Source organism: Silurus meridionalis, chromosome 6 (assembly GCF_014805685.1).
Source record: "Silurus meridionalis isolate SWU-2019-XX chromosome 6, ASM1480568v1, whole genome shotgun sequence".
In the NCBI taxonomy this organism is placed as follows: domain Eukaryota; kingdom Metazoa; phylum Chordata; class Actinopteri; order Siluriformes; family Siluridae; genus Silurus; species Silurus meridionalis.
In genome coordinates, this window is record NC_060889.1 from 8,440,111 (window position 1) to 8,450,298 (window position 10,188).

The window sequence follows — 10,188 nt, forward strand, 5'->3', positions numbered from 1 at the left end:
ATGTCATAGTGGCATATTTAATTTAGATGATATTTAGCAGCTCAAAGTTTAGAACTGCTTGTTACATATCTAACTGTGATCAACATCAGGAAAATTTTTAGATCGAAATGATAATAAATATCTTCCCTTCAAAATGCAACCAATGAACCAAATCGCTATATGCATTCGACCAACATTTGAACATTTACTATAGCACTGGAAGAAAAAAAATTGTTTGATGGCGATTTCTGAAACACAAGTCACCCTGAATATAAGGCCGGCTTTTTCAAGAGTAAAATGTATATGCAATGCTTTTTTGCAAAAATTAATCTTGTTATCTAAAGTCAATCTGTGTAACAACTCAGCAACAGAGCATAAAAACACCTACCACCTATAGTTGACCTGTAAAGACACTATCACATGTTGTTTTGCTTATAGCTTGTGGTCATTAAGTGGGTGATGTAGTGATAGGAGAGAAAAAAATACATTAAAATAGAACAAGTGAGCATGTGAGCTGCTTCCTCTCATTCTCACAGTAAAAACACACCAGAAATAGAGTGCATGTAATGTTTTCTCGGATAAGTGTACTTATAAAAGAAACACCATTTTTCCAGCTAATGTATGCTGTTTATTAGAGAGTAAATTGACTGCATTATTATTTGCTGCAAGAACTTTGACACAATTCAAACACTGTGTAAATCGATAAATAATATATTTAAATAACTAGTAGCCTGATTTAAGCCATTAACCAGGCTGTTTTAATGGTCTCGTGCTGTTGTACCTGACTGAACCTTTGGTCGATTGCGGTCTGCCATGCCTACTTTGATCAAAAGGTGCAGGCTACTTGTTGGTACCTTAAATAGTAAAAAATATTTTTTTTTAGTTTTTGTTTACAAAGCCCCACTTTAAGTATGGAACAGCTTTCCATTAAGTGTTGAGGTCTCAGACACACTCTGTGTTTAAGTCTAGGTTGAAAACATATTTGTTTAGTTAAACCTTTTATGATTAAGTTTTATCAGCTAAAGGTGCAGATCTAGAGGACTTATAGTCAGAGTGTTTTGGTGAACTGGAATGTTTGGATGCTGTCGTCCCCCACTTGCATATGGAAAGTTAAACTCAAGAACCCTAATGCTGGTTTTGGACTGTATTTACTGTAAAACGTTTGCTACAGTTGCATATTGTTGCAACTGCCATGAACAGTTTTGCAAGTTCTCATCAGCAAACAGTTGATAACATCAACAATGATAAGACTCTAATAAAGGGACATTCAGTTGCAATTGGATAAGGGTAACCTTTCAAAAACAATACTCCTCCTATTCATATCTGATTGATAGCCATTTAGAACACATCTGCCCCACATTCTAAATATCTTGCATTTAGTAAAATTCGTGGATATGGATCTAAGGGGACAAAGAAATGAGAACATATATATATAATTGCAGCTTTATTAAAACTAATTTAACAGGAGTTTGTTGGCCATGACTCAAACTCTCAGGCAATTCCTTGGCATTTAAGAGGATTCAGTGTCTGCATCACTGATGACTGAAGTCTCTGTGCGCTCTGTTGGAGAGATGGAGAAAAGACAAAAGTCAAAGACAGAAACATGATAGATTTTCTGAAAAGATCATTTTAAAGATGGTATTTTTGGCACGGCAGATCCCTGCGTTCATACAGAAGAACTCAACTAAGCTAAACTAATCTAATGATTTAGATCACAGCAGTAAAGCAATGTGTCTGGTTGGTGCGTACCTGTGATGATCTCTTTGACTTGAATTCCACCTCCACCAGCTGGGATGAAAAAATAAGGAGGAATTTTACATTAAAAATGCAACAGTACTGACATACTGAATTCTGTGCTACCTTGGCTTGACTAGGTAACTTAAACTCCTGATTAACCCATGCGATAAACAATGACGGCTATAAACAAGGACAGAAGCAGCATTGCCGATAAAACGCTCCGCTGCCGTCATTGGTAAAAATGTTGGGTTTTGTGCTTGTTATCTGCTAAAAGCCCCTGCAAAATGTGTTCATTGCCGTTGCTGTATATTTCATGCTTGGCAAATGTAGTGTATCATCCAGTTCCGTCCATCTTTTTGTATGAACACACTACATATGCATGTGCTAGCTCAGAGCAGTGATATGGACATGCAGCGAAACTGTCACATCTGAGAGCACTTCAGTTCTGCATGCACTTCCTCAGCCCTTACGTGCCAGGGTCGATCAAGGCGCAGTTCATGGCTGCGCCTTGCATTCATTTTAATGTGGGCAAGCTAAAAATAAAATGTTCCATAACTTCATCTGATTGCTTAATTCTGAATAGGTTACTCATTTCATCATAAGCATTGGCACGTACCTAAAAAACAAGTACTCATACTCATTTTTGTTTATGGCTTTGATGCATCCTCAATCCTCTTTCCTAAAGTCATCAAATGTCACATATCAGCAATTCGGTAGTAAATCGTCACGGTAGCAAATAGAAATGCAATCCTAAACTTGTAAGTACATTGGTCAGACCACACTGTAAGAGTGTAGTTGACGAGGACTTGCCTTTGGTGATGTATCTAGTGTGTATTTCCACAGAGACATCCTGGGGCGTGCTGGTTTTGGGCGGGGCACTCCCTATGAGAGGAAAAGTGTAGATAAGAGAGGGCCACGTCCACCCCCACGCCCCAGGACCTTGGTTCCCTTTACTATATAGGTACGAAAGCTTGTGTGAAGTCATACATTTTTTGCGTAACATAGAGGCGGAAGCTATAGAATATAAAATGTAAAAGCTTTGTCCTCAGCAGCAGCAGCATTTGTGTGAATTTTTGCACTTAGAGCTTAATAGGATGATTCTTGTACCAAAACAAAGTTCTGGATTGACGTTTACAAACTTTTTTAAAGTAAGTAAATTCTAGGATAAGTAAGTCTAAATAGAAATAAACTAGTGATACATTAATAGGGGTAAAGGGGTAAAGTTACAGCGACAAAAATAATATGAATTAAACATTTATTTATTTCTATATTTCTGTAAAGCTCAGTTGTGACAGTGTCCAATGTTAAAAGTACTATACATATTAAATTGAATTGAATTCTACACACCAATGACTTTAAAGATTCATTTCAGCTCTATAAGTGATGCAGTCAGCTGAAACATTGCTGATGCTGCTTTACACGGCTCTCATATGCATGCTCCTTGTGATCCTGCTTGATTTGTTTTAAACAATTAATGAAGGTTACATGTTTTTTTTTTCGTGATTTTCATTGCTGTTGTAAAAACCTGTGGATATAACTATGTTCTATTAGTTTTAAGCTGGAGATCATATGTCATTGCTACCAGAAAGATTAGAAGGTGAGCCAGGCAATGGTTGCTAAGCAATCTGAGCAATTTGTGGTCTAACAACACCTGTTTGGTTGCTAAGTAAACCAAGAAACCCCTGTTTATATGTGAAGCTTTTTTTTTGTTTTGTTTTGAGATGTTGTGGTAATGATTTACCTGTGAAAGTGTAGGAGGACTCTGTAAATTCTGGCAGTCTGAAAGCCGGAAAAAAGAAAGAGTGCGTAATAAAAAGATTGTCAAATATCAAAAGGGGTTGGTTAGTAAATGACAAAAGAATTCACAATTCTATTTTTGTGTGTTACTGTACGAGTCAAATTGAACAACGCTCACTTGAAGTCATCTCCCTCTAGGAGTTTTCTGTAGGTGGCGATTTCCACATCTAGAGCGAGTTTGATGTCGAGCAGCTCTTGGTAGGCCAGAATCTGTTTGTGAAGGTCAGCTTTAGCTGCCTCGATGGCGGATGTAAGGCTGGAGATCTGGGCCTGGTACTCAGACACACCAACGCTGGACTGGGCATTAGCCTCTCCCAGGCTCTGCTCCAGGGACATGTTCTGGGACAACAATGAAATAATAATGATATATATTATATGAATGAATAGTTATATATATCAGTCAGAGATTGTTTTACTTTCAATTCAATGTACCAAGGAAATTCACTACAAATCCCCTTGTCATAGAGTTCATTAACCTCAAAGAAAGTACCAAACTTTGGCAACATACAAATGTAAAAAGAGAGTAACTGATGTTTTAAGCGAAGCTTGTACTGTCTCTGAGAGTGTTCGTTGTGAGAAGCAGCTCTTTTCTCTTGTGGTACTAAAACCACTTCCTGTGCCTTCCTGTGCCTTCAGCTTCCTGTGCAGGTCAACTGTGATTTATGGTAAGTATGTTGATCAATGAGAAGTAGATTATGCTGCATCTTGCCAGCATAACTGTGCTCAATCATGCAAGCATTTATTGGTATACAGGAATGCTTTCATTTTAAATAAAGTTCCCAGAATGTAAAAGTAAAAGTCCCCTAGAAAACAAAGGAAGTGATGTTTAGATGATAGGGGATAACCGTTTGTTTTACATTGTAAGACAGGCAAAAGGCTTTTCTGGCTGATAAAGGAGATTATGAAAGCAAACAGTCATCATAAATCTGCGTGAGAAAGACACCAGTGTAATGCTGTAGGTTATTGGTCCAGAACTTTCTCAGGTTCACATCAAATGTCTCTTACTGATGGAAATAAGCTGTTTTTGAGTGTTGCACAGATTTTGCACTTATCTCAGTTTCACGCTTGTTTGGAGTGTGTTTTTCACTAGAGACTAAATCCCAGGAGGTCAGCAGTTACTAAAATAGTCAAAACAGTCCACCTGGGACCAAGAACCATGACACTGTGACACTTTCAGTGAGTGGATGTACTGTATATCAGGTATTGCTTATTATTTAAACGTACTTCACAACTAAGGTCAAATAAAAAAAAACCTGAATATGATGTAAGTGAATAATGTATAATAATTAATGTGTAATAGTTTTTAACACTCATGTATGTGTGTGTGTGTATATATTTGTATATATTTATTTATTTAATAAAAAAAAAAATTTTCACACACAAATCTCCAGATAACACCTGTGTGTGCACAGTTTTTCATTTATATGACCTCTATGTGTAAAATATATTCTTTTGTATAGCAGAGCAATAGGAATTACTATATGTGAAAATACATATATTGAGCACTCACTTGTGTCATAAGACCCTGCAACTCTAACCCGAGTGCCTGTAGCTCCTTCCTAGCTGCTGTAATTTCGGCTTTGGTCGATGACACTGCTTCTGAGCTCCTAGCGTTAGCAGTCTGTATTTCATCCATCTAAAAGAAAGGAGAGAGAATGCTTCTCAGTTTAAGTTAAATAAGAGATAAAGATGGAAACTAGTAGATCAGTGGTTAAGACGTTGGACTGTGGTCCAAGAGTTTGTGTGGTTATTGCCAAAACCTTTAAGGGCTCAGGTGTATAAATGAGATAATTGTTGCATTAAATATTCCTATATATATATATAAATATAGATAAAGTCTTAACACATTTGTTGTATGCTCGCCTTGAGTTTGTAGTAGGCTTCGGCTTCCTCTCTGTTCTGCTGGACAGATTTCTCATACTCCATTCGCATCTTGTTAAGCGCTGAAGAGATGTCAAAAGACTTGCCAGTGTCCACTTCAATCATAGAGACAGAGGTGTCGAGGGTCGTTGTGCCCAGTTTGGACTGCAGAGAAGCAAGCTCCTAAACAAATGTTAAGCAATGGGTGGAGATTTATTATATATATAAAAGTAATAATAGCCAAGAAATGGCATCCTAAGTCTAAATATATGGTCTAAAAGTACCTCTTCCTGTGTTTTGGTGACAAAGCCCAGCTCGTTCTTAAGGCTGGAGTATTTGGCATCCAAATCAACTCTGAGGTCAGATGCTGCTTCAATGTCCTAAACAACAAAAAAAATCAAGATAAATACAGATAACTGTGTAATAAAATATTGTAAAAACTGAATTAAAAAAATGAATAACCAAATTTTGTTTGCCTTACCTTTTTCATGGCAGCAATGTCAGAGTCAAGCTGGAACCTGACCCCTTGTTCAAAGTCAAGCCTTAAAAAAATACAGTAAAAAATAATGTTTTATAGATAAAATACTGTAAGAGAAAAAAGCTAAATGTAAGTGTGTTATTGTGAGAAAAACACTATGCAATGAAAATATTTTCTAACAACTGAAATACATACTTTGCCTTAACCTCATGGGCGGTGCCACGCACATTGTCTAGCTCTATCTCCAGTTTGAGGGTGTCAAGGGTTAGGTTCTGCAGTGTGGTGCGATACTCATTCAGCTGGTTCTCATATTCCAATGTAGTGGTGCTGGACGATTCTGGGGACATGTCAGTGCCACCAGTCAGTTGGGACAGCTTAGCCTCCAGTGCAGCATTCTCCTGTTGCAGTGAACGCACTTTGGCCATGTACACAGAGAAGCGGTCGTTCAGACTGGACAACGTATTTTTCTCAGCTGCACGAGACCACATAGGTGCCACAACTGCCCCCATAGCATGGCCACCAGCCAGAGCAGATCCTGCAGTCAGTCCACCAGCTGCGATAGTGCGACCCATGGCAAAAGCCGGACTTGCAACTAGTGCCCCAGCACCTCCGCCACCGCCCATTGCGTATCCTGCACCACCTGCACCCAAGCCCAGTCCTGCTCCATATCCAGAGCCTAAACCATATCCAGAGCCTAAACCATATCCAGAGCCTAAACCATATCCAGAGCCAAGGCCAAGTCCACTGCCCAGACCAAGTCCACTGCCCAGACCTAGACCAAACCCTGCCCCAGCACCAGCACCACCTCCCAGGCCAAAACCAAGGCCGAGGCTTCCTCCAGCACCACCCAGCCCTAATCTGGCTCCACCACCACCTCCACCTGCCTGGAGACCAGACATCCTGGAAGAGGACAATGAGTAGGAGGAAGACATTATAGTGGATTAGTGGAGCAAGTGCGATGTGAAGAAAATGGAGAATGCAAGAAGGCGCTGAGCTTGCTCAGATTTATAAAGAGGTAGTGTTGAATACAGGGGAGGAGCACTAATCTCTAGCATGTGCCAGGACTTGATACGCAGCTTTCGGTGCCACCTGAACATTCCTTGGACTTTTAAATGATAAGCTTTGCCTGAGGAAAGAGTCGGTGCTTTATCACTATCAAGCACTGAATTACTGATGCTGCTCTTAAATTTAGTCACGCACACTTAGTCTTCCCTCCAGTACGATTCTTGACACACTAACTGAAGTGTTTTCTAATGGAGATTTCATTCACATGCAGTATTTTTAATAGACATCCGAAACAGTAAGGGAACAGAACACTCAAGTATACATTTAAGCATTTTTAGCTTCCTAAAGGGGTTATAGTTTAAATTCTGTCTGATAGGAAAACCCTCAGGTGTACAATACACCTTTCCCCAAATATTTCCCCATCGTGTCAAAACAACTATCTTTGGGCTGAGAGATCATGAGATCCGTTCTATAAAACAGCTAGAAAGAGTGCAGAAACAACCCTAACCCAAACTCTAATCCTTTACTATATAAAATAACTGTCTTTTGTCAAGATCTGCTGATTTATCAGGAATCTTTTGAAACAGAGTCATTCATCAAATCTGGAATGTGAAAGGATCTGCCTGGTCTTGAAAGCCTAAATGAGAGATTTTTGCAGCGCTTGCTCCCTGAAGCATTGGCATCACCTGTTCCCTCCTCTGTCAGTTCAAGCATAGCGTCTCTTATGTCAAAAATCTGGCACCTCAAAAGAGTCATCATTACATAAACACAGACCCACCACCTGGCACAGTGCAAAATCAGCGACTTTTTTTTTTCAAACCAGTGTTTTTCCACTTTTTAAATGACTGTGATCCCTAAAATTGGATTTTAAAAATGTGATTAGAGTTTTAGTTTTTTAAATAAGTTTATTTGAATGCTGCACTAACTAAAATGTAGTTTTCTGGTCACTGGTGTGTCAGATATTGAATGTTTTAGATGCCATTTTTAACAAAAGCTTTTTGGGGGTTTTTTTTAACAAAAAATCTTTACATTAGTGAATATCCGACTATTACATTTAACAAAAATCTGTTCCGCTACGTAGTGCTCATAAAGGTAACCGTGGGCCTCCTGGTTAGCTAAGTAACAAGTTAAGCTGTATACACTGCTATTAGGCAATAAAATAAGCTAAGTGAGCTAAAAACTTCAATTATTGAGACATTTAAGACTGAATGCAAAATATTTTACTGCACTCTATACACATTTACTTCATGAAGAAAATCATAATTACTTTGACCTATAGAGTTTGGTTACTGGCTGACAAGATGTGGAACCTGATGTGAACTTTTGCAGTTGCAGCTCATTTAACTTGAGCATCAACATGTGCATTCGAAGTTTTCTTTTTTCCTAAGGTTGTAAAGAGCGGTTAAAGAGGTTAAAGAGTGGTTCAAAAATTACTGTATCCTTCCTGTCAGTTTTAACTTTCGCCTCAGCAGGGCCTTACCATCTGCAGAACTGCCACTATTTTGTTGGCTTGTCGTTTTTTCACGTTATAATGTTTAAACTGCTGTGTGTCCGTGATTGCAGTAACCCTGCCAAATTAGGTCATGCTCTCTTGAAAAAAAGACCTACTTTAATTAATATCATAGCAAAAGTCTTAAGTAATGTCATTCCTGTTTCCTTTTGTGCTTGCTTCAGTGGAATCACCAAGGACAAGCCTGCTGCTTTCATATGACAATGAAAATAGGTGAATTTCATTCTGATTGTTTTATTGCTTTATAAAATCTGACAGATTGCCAATCAGTCGTCTCGTTCTGCCCTACAGCATGCAATACAGTGCGTGTGCTGTCGCAGATCTGAACATGTTGCAGTAAGCAGTGCCATACCAAAAAGCTTTCTCCCCAAGTACCACCTTCGAGGCAGTGGAGTTAGAGCATGTGCAATGCCAGGACTTGCTCTTGGAGGTTTTTGTTGATGTAATAAGAAATGTTCTGCCTCAGCAAGTACTAAAACCTAAATGTTGCCATGTGGAGTGAACACAGTATTAGAAAGGGGAAAAATTAATCTTTGTTTACAGTTTTAAATATAGACTAATTATGTAGTAGTATATATGAAGACATATGATATTCAGGTGTGGTTGATGACTAGTGCTGAATTCTCTATAGACCAGACTGCAGATTATTGCAATAGTCATCAAAAAATTAGAAGACATGGTAACTACACTATATGGACACGACACCATCACGTCCATATGTGGTTGCAAACTGTTGTCACAAATTTGGAAGCACAGTATCTTCTATAATGGCTTTGTATGCTGATCAGTACAATTTCCCTCCACCCAGGAACCCAAATTTGTCTCAGCATCACAATGTTGCTTAGTACAAAGCGAACACCATGAAAGCTCTGACCTCAACTCCACTGAGCAGCCCTCTCATCCTGCATCGCTTTCTGACCACACTAATGCTAACTGAAGCCTAAATCTGCTAAGGCACACTAATCAATCTAGTGCAAATTCTTTCCAGATAAGTGGAGGAAATTATGGGCCCCATGGGTGAGGTTTTCACACGCGTTAAGTTATATACTGCAGCATTTCTATTTGCAAGGTGTAAAGTAAGAGGCTCCAACCAGGTCTACATCCGTTGTATCTGTTTTTTGAGGTTTTTTATCGTCTACTTTCATGACAGTTTCAGACTAACACTAGACACAACCATTTATGAAACCAGTATAAATCTAGACTACCATCACCCTTCCTTTCTCATGGGAAGTGTGACAACATGAAAGCATGAGTTATTAACGAACGTTGGAGAGAAGTTAGGCATAACAGATATAACAGAAAGTGAATTCTCTCACTTTTATTTCTCATCACAAGCTGAAACTTAATGATGTGTGAGAGAGATAAGTGTCTACAACATGCCGGTTTAGACTTAAGCAAATACAAGGGGGCTATGTGAAAAAAAAAGAAATAATGAAGCTGTGTGGTTTGAACACATCCAGCTTTCCAGGCTGGAATCTAGATTCACCAAAAAAGTAATATTAGTATTGGAAAGCTTTACTGTATTATTTATTGTGCATTTTGCTGTTTTAAGAGCCAATTTTTCATATTGAGTGATCCTCAAAAGTTTCTTACGAGAAGCAGGTCAGAAAGTACAACCCCACTTCCAAAAATGTTGGGACGCTGTGTAAGATATTAATAATAAAAAAGCACCCATATTTTATTTATTCACAACAGAACATAGAAAACATATCGAATGTTTAAATTGAGTAAATATTTAAAATGAACATTAGGTCAATTTAGAATTTGTTGGCTACAACAGATCTCAAACAAGCTGAGATGGAGGTAACAAACAGCTGGAAAA

General features: G+C 38.5%; 1 protein-coding gene across 4 annotated transcripts; it reads right to left on the reverse strand.

Annotated features, from left to right (window-relative positions):
* Nucleotides 1–1,404: 1,404 nt before the first annotated feature.
* Nucleotides 1,405–6,836, reverse strand: zgc:136930 (uncharacterized protein LOC563946 homolog). Of its 4 annotated transcripts, none has more exons than XR_006926174.1 (11): nt 6,047–6,836; nt 5,855–5,915; nt 5,658–5,753; nt 5,377–5,556; nt 5,024–5,149; nt 3,632–3,852; nt 3,458–3,495; nt 2,527–2,598; nt 2,336–2,395; nt 1,729–1,769; nt 1,405–1,539 (listed from the first exon to the last, which is right to left on the reverse strand). XR_006926174.1 is itself a non-coding variant. In XM_046851891.1 (10 exons), the coding sequence occupies exons 1-10, from the start codon at nt 6,781–6,783 to the stop codon at nt 1,490–1,492; spliced, it is 1,620 nt and encodes a 539-aa protein (XP_046707847.1). In that variant the 5' UTR covers nt 6,784–6,836; the 3' UTR covers nt 1,405–1,489. The 4 variants fall into 4 exon arrangements, 2 of the variants coding, with proteins under 2 accessions (XP_046707847.1, XP_046707848.1); XR_006926173.1 differs by having other exon boundaries at nt 1,729–1,767; nt 2,333–2,395; XM_046851891.1 differs by lacking the exon at nt 2,336–2,395 and having other exon boundaries at nt 1,729–1,767.
* Nucleotides 6,837–10,188: the final 3,352 nt, after the last annotated feature.

Bases quoted from the DNA above. Each gene is read 5' to 3' on its own strand.
- zgc:136930 (XM_046851891.1), bottom strand. From the start codon at position 6,783: ATGTCTTCCTCCTACTCATTGTCCTCTTCCAGGATGTCTGGTCTCCAG. The intron at 2,599-3,457 runs GTAAATCATTAC...TTCCTCTCATAG, and splicing joins GTCCTCCTACACTTTCACAG to GGAGTGCCCCGCCCAAAACC. The intron at 1,540-1,728 runs GTACGCACCAAC...TCTCTCCAACAG, and splicing joins AGTCAAAGAGATCATCACAG to AGCGCACAGAGACTTCAGTC.